The 19,682-nt window shown below is 36.7% G+C and overlaps 1 protein-coding gene across 3 annotated transcripts in view; it reads right to left on the reverse strand.

Moving 5' to 3' along the window:
- Nucleotides 1–14,605: 14,605 nt before the first annotated feature.
- Nucleotides 14,606–19,682, reverse strand: part of LOC126824919 (microprocessor complex subunit DGCR8) — a 30,697-nt gene continuing 25,620 nt past the window's right edge. For 2 of the 3 annotated variants that reach the window (XM_050554368.2, XM_050554367.2), the window contains 3 exons: nucleotides 18,967–19,047; nucleotides 17,594–17,704; nucleotides 16,201–16,626 (listed from right to left, as the gene is read on the reverse strand). In XM_050554368.2, the coding sequence (XP_050410325.1) occupies nucleotides 16,549–16,626; nucleotides 17,594–17,704; nucleotides 18,967–19,047 (270 nt within the window). In that variant the 3' untranslated portion in view covers nucleotides 16,201–16,548. Of the gene's footprint in view, nucleotides 14,638–16,200; nucleotides 16,627–17,593; nucleotides 17,705–18,966; nucleotides 19,048–19,682 lie in introns of those variants that run through there. The other variant, XM_050554369.2, reaches the window with a different exon arrangement.

Consider the following 19,682-nt stretch of genomic DNA (forward strand, 5'->3'; position numbering starts at 1 on the left):
ACTGAAACTCTACATCATCGTTCATCTATAGCTGGGGGACACGGTGGCTTGCTTACCTGGAGGTTCAGTGTTTGATCCCTGCGTTGGCCGAGAAAGTTCACTGGGATTTTACGGCGTGGTACCCCTTGTCAGTGGTGCAGGACAGAAGACCAGGCAAGGGACAACGTATAGTCCTTCGGATGGTACGAAAAGCCGTTAAAATCCCTTGCTAGTTGGAATTCGATATAAGAGTGTGCCGTAGTGCACTGGCGTATGCCAGTCTTCATTATCCCAGTCGGAACAGAACAGTAGGACGTTAAACCCCATTTCTTTTCATCTATAGACATCTAATAAAAGCCGATAAGAATAGTCTACCTACTTAGAATTTGAAAACAGGGACATAGTTAAAGTCAAATCTTACGAAATTATCGCTGGTCTTATTGGAAAAATGCCATTTTAGTACTAAGTTCTTTTGACCAAATCTGAATAGGCTAATGGAACAATAGAACAAGCGCACCTTAACGTTGGCAAATACGTAAGACAATATGAACATAACATGATTCAACTGCAGGTTGTGATATGATAAATAGTCATGGACACTTGACTTGCTTTGGGGGTATGTTGACAGATGAAGAACTTATCGCCCCAATAGAACCACTGAGCTGCACACGCGACTGATACACGCAATAGCGCCATACACGCGGGAGGGGTTTATTGTCAAATTTAACACTTCAAGGAAGGGTTGATGAAAACTGCCGTGTGCTAGTTTATCCTATCCATGTTTGCTTTCCTATCGGTTCCTGCATAAGATTTACTGTGTAGTGTATCATTGCTTTAGTGTGTTACGTTTAATTTGATCGGGAGACGTGTTCGTCAACGTCAACCGACAACACTGCAAGAATTTTGGCCGTGGCACTGCAAGAGGAGTTTGTCAGATTGATTAGGAGCATGCCACAACGAATTGCTGGATGTTTGGGGATTATTGGGGATTAAGACAAAATTAAAAAAGTTCCATTTTCACTTTTGACAGTGTATCTCTTTGCGAGTGAAATGGGGCCGTCAGATAAGCCGCCCATATGAAATGTTTATGTTTATGTGTAGGCAATTGGCCTGTTATTATCATACACTGGTTACCTCTAATAAAAACAGCAGTGCATTTCCGCAGTTTTGTATTGTTTCTGAATATCCCCTACTTTTTTGAAGAGTATATTATAATTTTATTTCTAAAGCGCTACATTATAGCAATAGTTATTTCTAAGCGCTGTACAGGCATATACATGCAATATAGATGATTAATATCTACATTCAAGTTAAACCAACTGTGTCTATATATTTTTTAAGTCTTACGTCGAGCTGTATAAACTATATGATTTATTGGCATTAAAACTCCAATGGCTGGTTAACAATGCGTAATTAAAGACTATAATTGGATCTTTGTAGAAATAATCATAGAAATTAAATTAAGGTGTCATACGATTGCATGTAATATAAACTACGATATCATAACATTCTTTAATTACAATTCTCAGTAGGGGAGGGGTATAATTTATTGTGTAACATTGTGATTATAATCAAAACAATAAATCCCGTCCTATACTCCAAACAAGACATAGCAAGAAATACCTCCTATTGCGAACAGTTTAATATACCTAGAATTTTCTACACCAACTCGGGGTGTTGGATGGCCGAATGGTTAGCACGCCTTTCCAACCTCGTGGGTTTTCTCCGGGTTCTCCGGTTTCCTCCCACAGCTAAAGACCCCTACGCGCAAACGAAATATTGAAATAAAATTGAACCATGTGTTAGTCCCGAAATGACCTAGTTTGTGTCGAGTGGACGTTATACCCCATTTCTCTCTCTCTCTCCCTCTCTATACCAACTTTATTACATCCAGATATTTAAAGCGTGTTAACAATATATTCATTTAAGAGAAACTATGCTATTTCGAGATTAACATATCATACAATTCATATTGATTTGACGATCGACCTACACTACGAACTACAGTATAAACATGGTTTAGAAACTCTATCTGAACTACAGGGTACGTCATGATTAAGATACTACAGGGTACATCATAATTTAGAGACTATATGAACTACAGGGTACACCGAAGTACAGGGTACTTCATGGTTTAGACACTCTATCCGAACTACTGGGTACATGATTGTTTAGACTCTCTATCCGAACTACATGATACATCGTGGTTTAGGGAAACTCGATTCCCAGTCCGTCCCTTGTAACATCAAGGCCGATAGTTATTCATTTCACGACAGACACTTGTAATTGCCACATAGTACATTTTATCACAAGCACGGGGCACTAGGGAACAAGGGTCCCTGACTTTGGCCTCGCGAGGGATTCACACTCTATTGGAGGTCCGGTGGGGTACTCTCCTTGCTTTTATAAAAATAACCTAATAAAAGGTTTTCTGTAATTTGTCCTTATGTTTCTAACTTACTCACAAATTTGGTGTGTGGCAATCCTATTTGATGTAAGTTTTGAACCCAACATTGAATTCAGTAACCCTAAAAATCCTTATTTTGGTTTCAGTTTTGGTTGTCGTTTTAAATTTACACCATCTGGACCCTTCTTAATTAGTTTTTTTTAGATAGAGATTGAACCCAACAATCACCAAACCCATATATAAGACATATACCAAGCCATATCCAACGGGGAAAAATGACAGTTAATTCAAATTCCATCATTTTGCCGGCCATTTTGAATTTCTACCATCAAGAATACTCGGAATTTATTTTTGAGATCAGAGTTGATCCCAACAACTCCAAAACACATATATAAGATATATTACCAAATTCTGTAACTTTGGACTAAATTTTGCCGGACATTTTGAATTTCTGCCATCATGGATTCATTTTGAGATCAGTATTGAACCCGGCGACATCGAGAACCGTGTAAATGACATGTTACAAGTAATATCCAACAGGTAAACATGACGATTAAATTAATATCAGCTGTCGGAGACCGATAACCATATAAAAGACAGCAAAAGTCATATCTTACGAGACTATCGCTGCCCTTTGATTATCATATTTATGGGTTTTTAAATTCCATTATATTACCAAATTTGGCAGGCATTTTGAAAGAAATGCCCGGCGCCATATCAAAAATAAAATTTTTTTAATTGATGTTTGTCAAATTGAATTTTTCGGCACATTTCGCTCGCATAATCCCTCTGTGTTTGAGGAATTTAAAAATAAATTATTTATCCTCCCACTACTAAAACACACTTATTACGAGATATGGCTCTTCGAAAATTCCTCACGACCGCCATATTCAATTATGTTGATTACGTCATTTTGTCTGACATATTTATCATTGAACTAAACTGCATTGGTTTCTTTTGCAATTTGTTTAAGGTAAAACGCTATCCCACCCAACATAATAATACTGCAAGAAGTATATAAAGCTGTAAGACGCCATGGTACGTCATGGTTTTTGTGGCGTCATAGTTGGGACCCAAAATGGCGCCTGGAAATGAGTTGTCTTAATTTTCCCTATATATGGCTTTGGTTACAGTAAGGTCGTAGGGATAAAATGGCAGCAGTTTTTAACTCGCGAGTATCGATTTCCTATAGGTCGATAATACATTTATTTGCACTAAAGTACACAGTTTCAGAGATTTCGTCGATTTTATGGTCCACTGGCGGCCATCTTGCAATTATGTTAATTATTCAAATTTTCCCAAGACCGATAACGGCCGCTTTTGTTATGGGAGTACTAGAGGCCATACCTGAACGGTTCCCAAAGAAATGATTTCTGTTGCAGTTTGTTCTAGGTCCCCCGACACATATTGTTATCTCTACCCACCTAAAGGGATACGCCCACGTTTCATCAAAAAGCACCCGAACCAGCTTTGGTGGCAACATGTTTTGTATTTCACAGAGTCAAGGGATGAATAAATTACGAGAATACAAAAATCCAGAAGCCTTCTAAGCTGGCTTTTGGAATTATATTACCGTAAACGTACTAAATATGTGGGGAATCGAGTTAGGGTAGGCTCACTCCGCACACAATAGCTTCTAAACTAGCTTTGGTGGCTCCAAGATCTTTATTTCAGCAAATTTCTTTGGGGGGAGGGGTCTATTACACATTATTATATACTTTGCATTAATATGTCTTAAAATGTTATTTTCTAATATAAAGGTAACAATTATTTTCCTGATAATTACATCTAGGTTTTTTTTATTGGCGCTAGGAATCTGTGTGCTAACTTCATTTCGAATACGGGTGAGAGATTCCGCTCGGTTACTATATAAGATTCTTTAACCTTACCCAAAAAAAGGGTTTTATTAGAGACCTGTCAATTAAATAAGATATTCAATTTAATTTTTAACAAGAAATTGATTCTCTTGAAATATCTGTTTTTTACCGATGAGAACAAATAAGAATAGTCTCGTTAAATCAGACTATTATCTTTCAGAATCCTCTAATCGTCGAACTGATTACATTATAGAGCCTGGACGTTGAAGACTAACAAAATCGAGTACTATCCTCTTCTAATGACCTCGGCCTTCTGGCTTTATCGCGTAAATCGTTAATTTCCGTCATAGTCCGGATTTTTTTCCGTATGCAAATGACGTACGTCGTACATCCCATATAAGGTATATGTTCTACTATGCAAGGTTCTATTATGCATTTGTCTATTATGCAAAATGCAGAAGTGTAATATGCAAAATAACTATTATACTGTATTTTGTATTATTGAAAAGTGTATTCTGTATTTTAACACCGTGACATTGGTATTGTTGAGCAATGGAAATTGTAAATTGTAAAACTAAAATACGTATTGTGAACTACTGACATTTGCAGTTTGCACCGTGAACAATGAAATAATATTGGCAACGTTATCCTTCCATACATATGTGCTATCACTGCGCTTAGCCACTATCTTTCTCGGGCCTGTAAATTGAAATTCACCTTTTCTAACATGAGTAGGTATACGCACACGCACATAATCACCAACTTGTAAGTTAAGAAATTTACCAGAGCGTTTAGTATCGGTATACGACTTAGATTTTGCTTGTTTTTGTTTAATGCGTTCTAAGACTTGGTCAGCAGAAGCAGTTTTAGACATATCATGCAATTCAAAAATATCTAAACCAGTTCTCATTTTACGTCCATGTAAAAGTTCTTTAGGAGAAACACCGGTTGAAGCATGAGGTGTAGATCTGTAGATTGTTAGGAATTCTTGAACGGTTTTCTTAATATCAATATCACCTCCACGACGGGTAGTTTGAAGAACATCTTTTAGACTTCTATTTAAGCGTTCAACTAGTCCATTAGACTGTGGGTGATAAATAGCACTGAGAGAATGTTTAATATTACGTGACTTAAGAAATGATTCAAATTCATGAGACACAAATTGTACTCCATGGTCTGTAATGATCTCAGCAGGATATCCTTCACGACTAAAGACAGATTTAAGAAACGTAATAACAGCTGAGCTAGTAACGGCACCAGTAATAGCTATTTCAGGCCATTTAGTATAATAATCAATCATGGTGATTGCAAAACGTGAGGCATGTGGTTGACTATCATCAGGGCCAACGATGTCAATGGCAAGTTTTTCCCAAGGTTTGGCAGGTGTAGGAACAGGTGTCATGGGAGCAACAAAGGTTTTAGCAGTTTTATCACTATTTTGGCAAACAGTGCAAGTAGAAATTAACATTTCAATTTGAGAGTCAATTCCACTCCACCAGTAAAGTTCTCTAAGGCGTTGTTTAGTACGGATAATGCCTTGGTGACAAGCATGAGCAATTTGGCATAATTTAGGGGTGAGGGCGGAAGGAGCAACAACGCGTGAACCACGCATCAAAATATTCTTACAAACCCATAGTTCATCTTTAAGTTTGAAAAACTTTCGTAACTGAGTAGAAAGGTTGGTGTCTTTTATAGGCCATGTAAAACTTGTATAACCAATCACTTCTGGAAGTAGAGGGTCGTTCCTTGTAAAATCTTGTAATTCAGACAATTTTACTGAAAGTGTTGAATCATCATCAAAAACAGATTAAATGACTTCATCGTCAACGTCTTCATCTGTAATCTCGGGTAATGGTGATCCACTAAGGTAATCAGCAATTTTGTTACTGCATCCACTAGTGTAGACAATGTTGTAATGGAATAAAGTAGTTTAGCATTCCATCTAGCAATCCGCATAGATTGTCGACCAGCACCTTTAGGTGACAGAAGTGTAGTCAGGGCTTTATGATCAGTACGAAGGGTAAAATTACGACCCCAAAGGTAAGTGTTCCATCGTAAACAAGACCATACGCAAGCAAGTGCTTCTTTCTCTCCAACGGAATACTTTCGTTCACATTCTGTAAGTGTACGTGAGGCACAGGTAACTATTTTTTCTTCTCCATTAACGATTTGACTAAGAACTCCACCAATCCCGTAATCACTAGCATCACAAGTGACTATTGTAGGTAGGTCAGGATCAAATATTGATAATGTAATATGATGTCCAATGGTGTCCTTAATCTTGTGATAACTTTCTAACGCTTCAGTAGACCACTCAAACGTTTTGTTATTAGACTTACTTCTAAGCATGGCACGTAACGGCTCAACTGTAGTACTGTATTGTGGGCAATATTTTGATAGGTATCCAGCAAGTCCAAGAAATGACTGTAGTGATGTTAAATCATGCGGTAAGGGCGCATCTTGTATAGCTTTTGCTTTCTCGGATTGAAATGTAACACCAGTGTGGGCAATAGTATGACCCAGAAATTCTATTTCTTGCACATCAAAAACACATTTATTGTTCAATTTCAGTCCAACTGAATCAAGTTTGGAAAGCAGGGAATACAAATTAGATGTGTATTCATCAAAGGTTTTACCATAAACAATCAGGTCATCTAAGTAGCACTGTACACCATGTAGATGATTTGTAAGACGAAACATCAATTTTTGGAATGCGGAGGGAGCTGAAGCCATTGCAAAGTTAATTCGGGTGTATCTGTATAACCCACGATGAGTAATGAATGAAGTCAAATCACGACTTTCAGTAGACAGTAATAATTGACGATATGCACTGGCTAAGTCAATCTTCACAAACCAGCAAGCACCATTAAGTTCTGCAAGTAATTCATCAATCTTTGGTAAAGGGAATTTCTCAATAACCATTTGTTCATTGACTTTACGCATATCGACACATAATCGAATTTTTCCAGATTTCTTCCATGCAACTGATAATGGCGAAATCCATTTACTAGCATCAATAGGTTCAATAATACCATCATGTTCAAGGCGATCAAGCTCTTTGTCGACTGCAGGACGTAAGGCAAAAGGTAGTCGACGTAAGCGAGACTGTACAGGAATGGTATTTTCCTTCATTTTCACTTTAAGTTCATATCCTTTAACTGTACCAAGACCTGGTGTAAACATGTGACCAAATCTGTTAAGGATGTGTGTAGGTATTGACGATTCAGGAGAAGCAGCCGGTGTAGCAGGGGAAGGGGTAAGTTTCAGTGTACTGGGAGCAGCAGGCAACAGTGTACTTGTAGCAGACGACGTAGATGTAGCAGCAGGCATTGATGTAGGCAAAGTGGCAGTAGACACTAAAGTATCAGGTAAAGTAAGTGTAGAAGTTGATGCATTCTCTGTGTAAGTAGGTGTAGCCTTGGTGATATTAACTAATGAAGAACCTTGCATCTGTAGATCAAGGGCTTCTATCATATCCATACCAAGTAGAGGAATACCATTTTCAACAACATGGATAATACAGGAAGCATCATGTCGGTCTTTGTACTTGACAGCAGCTGTAAAACATCCAATTGTAGAAATTTTATCTGAAGAGTAGGAGGCTGTAATGAAAATTGCGAGAATGTATTGTAATACATAACTTTATCAATGAGGGTATTGGCACTACCGGTATCAACCATCAATGATGTAGGAATGTCATTTATTAGCAGATGACATGTAATTGAAGTATTAAAGGTATTGGATGTAAGAGTCAAAACAAAAACATCATCTTCCTCAATATGATTAACTGTACTTTGACCCATGCAAACATGACTAATGTCCTTGTTTTCCACATTTTCTGCATGTTTCTTTAATAGCACGACATTGTGTACTGTTAGCAAGATGAGCAGATGAACCACATCTGTAGCAATGTCTTCCTGGTGTAGAATTTGTAGATTTAGTAGCAGGTGTAGGGACATGTTGATGTGAAGGCCTAGGTCTGGATTTCGAACGAGACTGTGGCTTTTGTGTGTTTTGTATTAATATTGAAGGACTTTTAATCTTGAATGATGATATTAGACTTTAATATAACAACATTTTGTCAAAATTAGTTAAGTTAACACTTTATATCCTATTCTTGGCGTCGATATCGTGTTAACCACTGGGAGATAGAGTTGAGATAAGGGAAACACTCTAGTGACATAAGTGTTGGGTTCACTTTACCTGAATAATTAAAAGCCAGGATGATGTTACAAATATGGTTGATGTAAAAACAGTGAGTCAGGGTTAAGTTTAGATGTAAAATATTAAGTAATATTAACTGCTTATCTCAGATGCATTATGTAATTTTTCACTAAATAGAACTAACCAATCATAGAAAATGACCGGGTGTTTCAATTTAAAATTTTATATATTTTCCACAGTGTAACTTTTTTCTAACCTGAACATCAAATTAAGGGTTCATGTTAACTCTTTTACTGACACAAACTCTAACACTAGCACTAACTGTTTGTTCTGACCCCACAGTATGGCATATGCCCGTCTTCACAGCCCAGTTGGGACAGAGCAGTAGGTCGTTAAACCAGATTTCATTTCATGTGTATGGCGTACATTGTATCCTGTCCGTGAGTTTGTCTTGTGTAATTGTGTATTATATTATGTCATACAGATAATAGTATTGAATTGTAAATAATTTTATCATACAGGTAAAAATAAAACCAATCTACTGATGACAGAACAAGACAAGACATCAGCTAGAAGACTTACATAAAGATCACGACCGTACTAAGCAGGAATTAGAGAACCTGACGAAACAGATGGAAACATTGAAAACAAGTCGAGATGTAGAATCCAAACAGATGTTAAAGGACAAGAAAAAGAGAGAACATGAACTAGAAATATATACAAAAAACAAACTGAAGAGAAAGAAGCTCTGACAAAGAAGATAATTGATGAGTTCGAGGCATATATTGAAACTCTTACCCTAGAGCCAGAGTCTGTCGGATGGAAGAGTGTAGGACTATAATTACACTCTTACTTAAGAGCATACTAGTTGTGCTGTGTTGTGTGAATTTTAATACTAATATTGTTGAGTTAGTTGTATTTTACGTCCGCTTCCACCGAGGTGATATCGCAGACAATGACGTGTTATGTGTACAAGGTGCATTAATTTACAATGCGATTAATGAGAAATAATAGGATAATTAGGTTTTCATATATATGTACATAGGACAATAAACAACAGTAGGATAACATGTGCAAAGGACGAAACAGGTGCCAGTAGACGTTCACAAGCATGCGATTTGACGGAACAGACATGGACAAAGACGGACATTTTCACAGACATAGACATATTATGTACATATATATATATACTAATATGATGGGTTAGTTGTATTTTACGTCCGCTTCCACCGAGGTGATATCGCAGACAAATATACTAATATACTAATATTTTGTAATTCACTTAAATATGGCTTATCTATGCAGTTTACTACTTCTCTGATGTTTTCGTAACATGTATGGTTTCCCGTTTGGTTGAATGGTATTTTTACCCCTATTATCAGTCCTTCACTATTCCCTTGACGCACCCTCATCTAGCCAATCACATCATGTATGGTTTCTCATTTGTCATGATCGGTTGCCTAATCAAAATTATTTACCCCTATAATTACCTATCAGTGGCTTCACTAATCCTTCATATGTATATTGCCTTTGATCATGTTGTTTTTATTCCTTTGATCTTGTTGTTGTCATGCATGGTTTCTGAATTGTTGTTATTACTTGTCTATATATAATTGCTCTACACATTTGTTACTGTACTTGCTTGAAACCTCGCCCAAATAAATCAGTAATTGTTTTTCCATAATTATGTGTTATAGTTTATTGCCCTATCCAGTTACTAAATACCTCTAAAAGATCATTACCGATGACGTATTACACTGTCTGTAGTCAATAGTTAAAACTACTGATGACGTATTACACTGTGTCTAGTCAACAGTTAAAACTACTGATGACGTATTACACTGTCTGTAGTTAACAGTTAAAACTACTGATGACGTATTACATTGTCTCTAGTCAACAGTTAAAACTACTGATGACGTATTATACTGTCTGTAGTCAACAGTTAAAACTACAGATGACGTTTTACACTGTCTCTGGTCAATAGTTAAAACTACTGATGACGTATTATACTGTCCCTAGTCAACAGTTAAAACTACTGATGACGTATTTGTATTTTATCTACAGGACTAATACAGTGTATATATTTATTGTTTATTTTATTGTTTTATTTATTCAAATGTCTATAAAAAAACTCATTCATAATGTGAACGTATTATGTCGTCGCCTCTGTCTGTGTCTGGGTGTTTGTCGCCCACAGGCCGCAATGCTTAACGCGTCGTCTTGAAACTTTGCATACTTATTTCATATACCCTAAGGATATTTTTTGAGGGCATGCCACCAGGGGCAGAGTCAGGCTGCAATTCTTATTCCTTATACCCTAAGGCTCATCCCATCCCCAGTGTTTTTGGTGCATGCCCAGCCAACAGGAGCAGGGTCACGCCCATTTCTTTCTTTGTGTGTGACCCACAGACTACAATATTAAATGGATTGTCTTGAAACTTGGCATATTTATTGCTTATATCCTAAGGACGGCAACTATTGATTATGTTTTGGTATATGCCCCACTTTGTTTTTTTTAATATCTTGTCTGTAAATTCTCTTCAGGTAGAAAGTATTAAAAATTTGTGTCTGTAAATTCTCTTCAGGTAGAGCGTATTCCCCTACAGGCCACAATATTCATTGGATCATCGTGGAGCTTTATATTGGTACCCATGTCCAGAGTTAGCGCCTCGCCCAATTTTTATGTTTATCGTCTGAAAGGAGCATCTTGGAACTTGGCATATATATTTTCTTTACCATAAGGACGGCAAATGCCGATTAAGGTGCATGCCCCAACCACCATTTTTTCTGAAAGTTATTCAAAACAAACCAATGCGCAAAGCCTTCTTGGTCTCGCCACATTACAGTCGCTGCATCTATTTCATTTTAAGAGGGGAGGCTATCCGAAAAAAATTATTCAGAAATTTTAAAGCTTCTGAATTCAAAATTGTACAAGTAATTAGGAATTTTTATAAAAAAGGGAAAAGTAACTTTAAAAAAATTATGAAAAACGTAGGTACACTATACCTTTGTAACTAATTAATATATCTTCGCCAAATGTGCAGGATAACAAACGAATATATACCACAGAATCAGACAGAAAGCAATTGGAATTATCATTAATATTTCAAAAGTTATCAAATATTTCTCCAAAGACAAAATATTGCGGCGAGGCAAATTTTTTAAACACCATTTTCCAAGAAACTATAAAAATTATAGAGAAAAACTCTCTGTCTAGTGCCAGAGATATGGTGGATCTACATTTTTCATACTTTTTAAAAAAAACATGTGTTACCCTGGCAACAACTTTCTTTTCTTTATTTTTAATGTTAGTTTTCCCTTGTTTATTACATTTCCTAACTTCCTGTACCATTTCAGTTCAACAGCTTTATAATTTCAGAAATCATTTTTCGTGTAGCCTCACCCCTTAATTCTCTTCATTTACCAGGAAGTCCAGGCCCCGGGTTCACAAAACATTCTCTGACTTAAGTTAACAATTTACTCAAAATTGTTTGCCTTAATTTAACTAAAATATAGCCCTTTATGAAACTTAATTGTTGTTTTAATCTAACAAATACATCAATAAGAAACTATGTGCATAGTTTTGTGTTTCTGGATCAAAGATATTTCTCATAAACAGTGATTGAAAGTTGGGTAAATTCTTAACTTAAGCCTGGGGTTGCGATCCCGTTGTTGACCGAGAAAGTTATCACGTATTTTCCAGCTGGTTTCCCTTGTCAGTGGTGCAGGACGGAGGCAATGATAAGGACAGGGTTCTAATCGGGTGGGATGAACAACCGAGTTCTCGTGTAAACGCTGGCGTGCATGTAAAAAGAATTATTGACATTTCGAATTCGAAAACAGAGTGGGTCGTAGCGCCGCAAAATGTCTCTTATACAGCGGCGTACATAACGATTTTGTGTGTGTGTGTGTGTGGGGGGGGGGTGTTTAGCCAAAATGCGACGGACTGATGCACATACCCCCAGTACGAGTGACGCAGTCAGGAGCCGCGCACCACAGGTGCGAGTTTTCTAGGGGCCATGTGCAGAGGGGATCTAGAAGCTGGGAATAGAGGGTGGGGTTCCAAATCAAGGGCACCATCCACAATCACACCCCACAATGAATGTCAACAAAATACTTGCTATAACATTAAGCGTCCCAGTACAACATAGACAGTATTGTATAATTATATAGTTGTTCACCGATCGTTGTCTCGCCGGAAAGTAGTTTTATTTAAGTTGACATAGAGTTTGTCATATATGACGATTGTGCCTATAACACTGAGCAACCTGAGAAAATTTTGAAAAATTGAGTCAATATCCTAGCATTTGAGGTCATTGCTGGGAGAAAGTCTTATGGACGAGAGGACCAGAAATGTGAGCCAATGGGACAGAATCTCGAGATCTGCCCCCGTCAATTCCACCTGTTTTGCAAGAGTTGACATAACATTTGTATAGTCTGACGTCTAACGAACCACACACCAGTATAACTGGGCAGTTCACTTTAACCGTGAATATGATAGTGCTGAGACAGTATAAGAAAATAGAGGAATAGTAGAATGTTATAAGGGAATCGTGCGCCGCAGGCGCGAAAAAATTTCAGATATGTAACCGAGCTTTTAATTTTTCGGGACTGGGCCTGAAAATTTTAGTCATTGTCATGGCAAATGGAACCAAATTCTCGCTAACGAGAGGATAAGAAATGAGACAGAATCTTGTGGCCTATCTGTCAATTTCGCCTGTTTTGTAATTGTTTGTTTACCTCATTTAGTCTGAGACCGACTGCGGTGAGTACTTCTTTTGAGACCGACTATTTTTTGCCATGTGGGAAAAACATTTCATAGAACAACATACTCACAACAGAATAAGAGTGACAAACAATTTTCAAACATGACAAGCAGACATGGTTATTTTATACTATAGTTTTGTGTGACGTATGTAATTTAGGCTCACGGATTCACGCAAATACATAGTATTTGGGATCTATTCTGGCATTGTTTGTTTACCTCAATAATTCATTGAGTCGCCGATGCATAATTTTGAGACCGACTGCAGTGACTGCACTTATTTTGAGACCGACTATTTTTCACCCTTGGGGAAATTTTGTTCATAGACCAACATACTCACAACAGAATAAGTGTAAAACACAACATTTTTTCAAACATGATAAGTTAACAAGGTTATTTTATACTAAAGTTTTGTGTAAGTAGCGTGACGTATGCAGTGAGCACTTATTTTGATACCGACTGCTCTTATTTTGCGACCGACTGCACTGATTTTGCAAACCGAATATTTTTCTTCCAGGCGTACCCCCCCCCCCCACACACACATTTACGCCCCTGCACTGATACCATACCGTATGGCCCGCCGGCGCAGCAAAGTAGTACGTTAAACCACATTTAATTGTATTTCTCTGAAATAAAACCTTACGTCTAACCTTATAAAATATTCAACTCTCTGTACCTGTGATAGTTTACAGGTAAAATAACCTACGCAGAATGTGGACAAAACCTTATTACATGAAAACAACTGAGTTAGTCTCAAAATATAGTGTCAATACGTTACTTAATACAGGATGTCAAATGCATTTTTCTTTTCATTGTCTCATTATACCTCGACCCACCTGCCAGACAATCTATATTAAATAAAGGTGACAAGGATTTATTAGATTTAGTATATTTACAAACTGTAGCGGTGTATATATAGAGAATCCCCTACGAATTTTTTTTGATATCAAAAAATATCAACACAAGTCGATAAAGTAACAAAAACGAGGCTCTGCCGATTTTTTTTTTTTACTTTATCGACGAGTGTTGATATTTTTTGATATCAAAAAAGACGAGTAGGAGATTTTATTTATCACCCAATCCTTTGTTACATGCACAAATAAATAAATATAATTCTTTGTTATAGATTTCACTTTTACTGAACTGATTGCATTACGGCGTAGTGATACATCATTTTTTGACAGCAATTCACCCATTGCAAAGTCCTTTATATTGACCCATTGTTTCCACCAAGGTCAATTAAATAAAAATAGTTCATTTTTAATGAACGGTTTATTGAAAATAAAAAAGTAGTTCCTTTTTAACTGACCAATGAAATTCATGTAAAGTGATATCTCCTAAGGAGATATCGCAGTAGATTATGATATTTATCACACAAGCGATATCTACTGTAGAATGTATTATTGGGTGATATAATAAATATTTTACAGATATCACATCAATACTTAAAAGTATAGCGTGGCTGTGCTCACGGATCACATCCCATCTGGTGGAATTAATTAACCCTGCAGATAGACCATGTTTAATCTGTGGAATTAATTTATTTTAAGGTATAAGATCGCTCTCCTGACGGACCATGTTCCATCTGTGGAATTGATTTATTTTAAGGCATCAGGTAGCACTCCTGACGGACAAGGTCACATCTGGTAGAATTAATTAACCTTTCTGATAGACCATGTTTAATCTGTGGAATTAATTTATTTTAATTTTAAGGTGACACTCCTGGCAGACCTTGTCCCATCTGGTGGAATTCATTTGTTTATAAAGTGTCCTTTGTTCAATAGATTGTGTCACCTTTTTGCTACATTGTCATGTTCCTTGAGAAAATTGGGCATAGCTCGATTTAGGCCAATAATTGTCATTCTTTATAATGCCTCAACGCAGGACGCAAGCGAGGGGGTGGTACGAGTGAATTCATGCAATAACTGCTTCTTCATTATCGCCCTATGTTGCTCTATCATGTCTTGGTGGTGACTGGAGATTTTGTCATTCTTTACCATGCCTCAACAAGGTTTCAAAAGTATTTATGTGATTATCGTAATTCATAATTAAAATATATAATGGGAGGTTATCTTTATTGGTAAATACTGTGGTTATGAAAAGCCTCTTCTAATATTTATTCATCAACACTATTATTTTGAATAAAGCTGTCCATATATTTTAGTTTGAAGGATAAAATGAGCCAGGTTTTGTACTTTAGTTGATTTAATAAGCTAAAACAGGATACCTTTAATACTTGCATCCTGGAGTCATGCCTTTAGATGGAGCCTATATAGTCATTAATACTACTTTGGACACGGCAACTCACCAGGCACTTCCGCCTTTAACACCAAGGAAATGGAAGCAATAATTAAGGTCTCGACCAGGTCTGGTAATCTATTACCCGTCTTCAAACTGTGCAAGACCAGTCCGTTGAGACCCCTAGCACATGTTTCCCCAGGAAACAATTATCTGGGATGTCACCCTAGGTGGAAGTAGACTTTAAGCACCATTGATTGACGGCGGCACTATAGTTAATTTAATAAGCTAACTGGCAATAAAAAATAAGTTTTGAGCACAAAGAGATGACCCCAGTGTCTTTAAGCTAAATGGAAACACACAGAGAAAGAAATGAAATGAAATGAAATGGGGTTTAACGTCCTATTGTTCTGCTCCAAACTGGGCTAATGAAGACAGCCATACACCATACAGTATGCTTTGAGGGAAATTTTGCCCCGACAGCGGCACTATGGCCTACTCTTATATCGAATTCCAATTGCCAAGGGATTTTTTCCATGCACACCACTGTATACTGTGAGAGAGAGAGAAAGAGAGAGAGAGAGAGAGAGAAATGGGTTTAACGTCTACTTGACACAAACTAGGTCATTAAGGGACTAACATGGTTAAATTTTATTTACATAATTCGCTTGCGCGTAGGGGTCTTTAGCAGTGGGAGTAAACTGGAAGACCCAGAGAAAACCCTGGATCCTACACATTGTCACCTACATCCAGGGAATTGTAACAAGGTCATTTGACTCAATGACGGACCTTATGATACAATGCGCATGTGCTAACCATTCGGCTAACCAACAATCACCCCCCCACCCCACCCATATCTTTAAGCTTGAAAGATAAAATGAGCCAGACTTTGTTCTGTAATTAATTTAATAAGATGACTGCGAATAATGTTTGTTTTCCCTCCAGTCTGAACACATTCTTATAAATAGAAGCAAAATGAAACACACATATATATATATATACATACAATATCCATTTCACAATAATGCTTAATTAAATAATTCACATTTCATTTGCATAGAAGGGATGTTTTAAACACATTTGATAATATTATGATTTGATTGGATGGAGATGGTCATGTGACTAAAAGGCTGGTATATGATTGGTTCATCATGAGGTATTCATTATGATTATTAATATTATAAATCCAGGTTTGGGACTTTTTTAGGGAAATGCTGCGTCTCTATATGAAGTTTTCCTTTTGATTTGATTGAACCCTGAAAATATAAACCAATTGAAAATATTACATTTAATCGACAAGAGAGAGAGAGAGAGAATTTGGTTTAACATAAACTCGATACAAACTAGGTCTTTTTGGGACTTACGCTAGGTTCAATTTTATTACAATAATTCGCTAGCGCATAGTGGTCTTTAGCAGAGGGAGGAAACCAGAGAAAACCCATGAGGTTGGAAAACGTGATACATTAAATTGTCAATAGTGCCCATGGCATTGCAAAAAGCCAAGGAATAAAAATAAATCATATACTTATGGCTTATGGGAGGGCAATTACTAGTTCATTTGGGCAACATTTCGAGCAGTATTCTCTCAATGTTTCCAAGGATACTCAAATAAATGAGTAATTGTTATTCTATACGTATTTGTTATAGTTTCATTGAATGTTAATCATACATTATGCAAGAGCTAAATCTGCCTATTGCAGGTCTTTCTTTAGGCCTGAAATATTATCTAAATTATCAATTACACATTAATTAATTAACTTATCCAGAACATAATCAACTCTCAATGCCTTCTGATGGGTCCGATTTTCAATAGATTTAAATCCGATCTGCGAATCAACACTCATTGATGATTGAACCCAAAAATGGATAATCAAAACTTTGTTAATTATCTGGACAGCAGTAACAATGGCAAAACAATGGCAATCAAAGCTACAGTGATTTTAAATTAGGTTTTTCTCGGCTTAGAGTAAAGGAATTTGACAGGAATTTTCAGCATATTCTCTTTACATTATCTAGTTTTTAACTATTATAGTGAGAACTTCCAGCTCTTTATCTAATCTTACATAATGTATCTTTAATTAAAACATTTTATGATAACATTTTCTCAAATGAAGGAATTTGACTGGAATATTCAGCATATTCCCTTTACATTATCTAGTTTTTAACTATTATAGTGAGAACTTCCAACTCTTTATCTAATTAAAACATTTTATGATAACCCACCTTCTCGGCATGCAATTTCATCATCTCTTTTTTTAACCTGTGTAGAATATTTAAACATGGTTTGGCAGCATTTGGTTGATTCTGTAGCTGATTTATAGGTAACTCTTCTTTCTGCACAAAAAATAGAGAGAAATGAACTGGGGTTTAACGTCCTACTGTTCTGCTCCGACTGGGCTAATGAAATGGGGTTTAACGTCCAACTGTTCTGCTCCGACTGGGCTAATGAAATGGGGTTTAACGTCCTACTGTTCTGCTCCGACTGGGCTAATGAAATGGGGTTTAACGTCCTACTGTTCTGCTCCGACTGGGCTAATGAAATGGGGTTTAACGTCCAACTGTTCTGCTCCGACTGGGCTAATGAAATGGGGTTTAACGTCCTACTGTTCTGCTCCGACTGGGCTAATGAAATGGGGTTTAACGTCCTACTGTTCTGCTCCGACTGGGCTAATGAAATGGTGTTTAACGTCCTACTGTTCTGCTCCGACTGGGCAAATGAAATGGGGTTTAACGTCCTACTGTTCCGCACTGACTGGGTTAATGAAATGGGGTTTAACGTCCTACTGTTCTGCACTGACTGGGCTAATTAAGACGGAAATATACCATGCAGTGATGGAATTTTGCCCAGACAACTGCATTATGGCCTACTGTTATAGAGAATTCCAACTGCTAAGAGTCCTTTTAAATGCACGCTATTGTGTACACAGGAGCTTGTTTTTTTGTCTTATCCCATCAAGTATATATTGTCCCTTGATAGGGGGAACGACGCGTATAAGGGTGATTTTGCCCGGACAGAAGCACTACAGCCTACTCTTATTTTGAATTCCATCAAAGTTTCTTTTACGAGCAGTTTTTTGTACCATTCAAACAACTAGACACTGTTATATTCCAGGTCCTCTATCCTGCATGACTGACAAGGGAAGACCACAACATTAAAACCTGGTTAGCTAGCAAGCACCTTTTATTTACTGAGCAACCATGGCTACCTATAAAGAAATATAAACTTTCACTTTCCACCTGGGATCGACAGGAAGTTCCCAAATTCCAAGACCTATGATAATCTCGATATTCATGTCTATAAACATGTCTATAAAGTTCTTTCACAGAGAAATGAAATGAAATGAGGGTTTAACGTCCCGAATGGGCTAATGAAGACGGCCCAGCTATTAAGTTAATGAAGACAATTTATTGTGCGCCAATCCGACTGGGAAGCAGCGCTACGACCTACTCTTATATCAAATTTTAACTGCCAATGCAGGGATTGAATACTAGACCTCTAGGAGTCAGCGTAGCTCCTCTTTTCCAGACATGCTTTACTATACGTTTAAATGTATACATAATATTTAACTTTCTAAATAAAAATAAATTATTTATACCTTTTCACTTAGACCTTTAACAGAACTTTTACCATATAATCTTAATAATGAACCCCAACACGAGACATGTGGATGTAATAACTGAAATATAATTAAAGATGCATTATCATTACTTTTTACAAACATTTGTTATAGCCCCTCTTTTACATACACATGTTCAGAGGTGCTTTACAATGGTACAAATATAAAAATTATAAAATCATGAAAATTAACAATAAAATACTAAGACAACACATGAATCAGTATAAATTGCAGGATATATACATTTAAAAAGCTTCAAGAAATTAATGGGTTTTAAGATTTCAGATTATGTAAGATTTAGATAAAGAGCTGACAGTTACAAAATAAATACTGAAAAAAGGGGATATATTGAAAATTACTTCATTCTGAAGGAGTTATAGTCGTTTGAAGAACAGTGTAGTCTCAATTGTCCTTGCTACTCCTGTTAGAATAATAAACAAAGTCTTGATTATCCATTTTTAAATTAAATCATTAACTTCCAATCCCAAGTTCTAGAGGGTTGATTATGGGCTTGGCATAAATAAATGTCTAAGTAATGATTTATATAACATTTAGCTCTTGAATAACGCATCCTTAATGCCAAAATGGATACTTTGTCTATTATCATAGCAGAGGTTGTTGACGATCAATATACCCCAACAAAATACAGGAAATAAAATAAAAATTTTGTAATTCAAGTGAAAAAAAAGATCTAA

This window comes from Patella vulgata, chromosome 6, assembly GCF_932274485.2.
Source record: "Patella vulgata chromosome 6, xgPatVulg1.2, whole genome shotgun sequence".
NCBI lineage: Eukaryota > Metazoa > Mollusca > Gastropoda > Patellidae > Patella > Patella vulgata.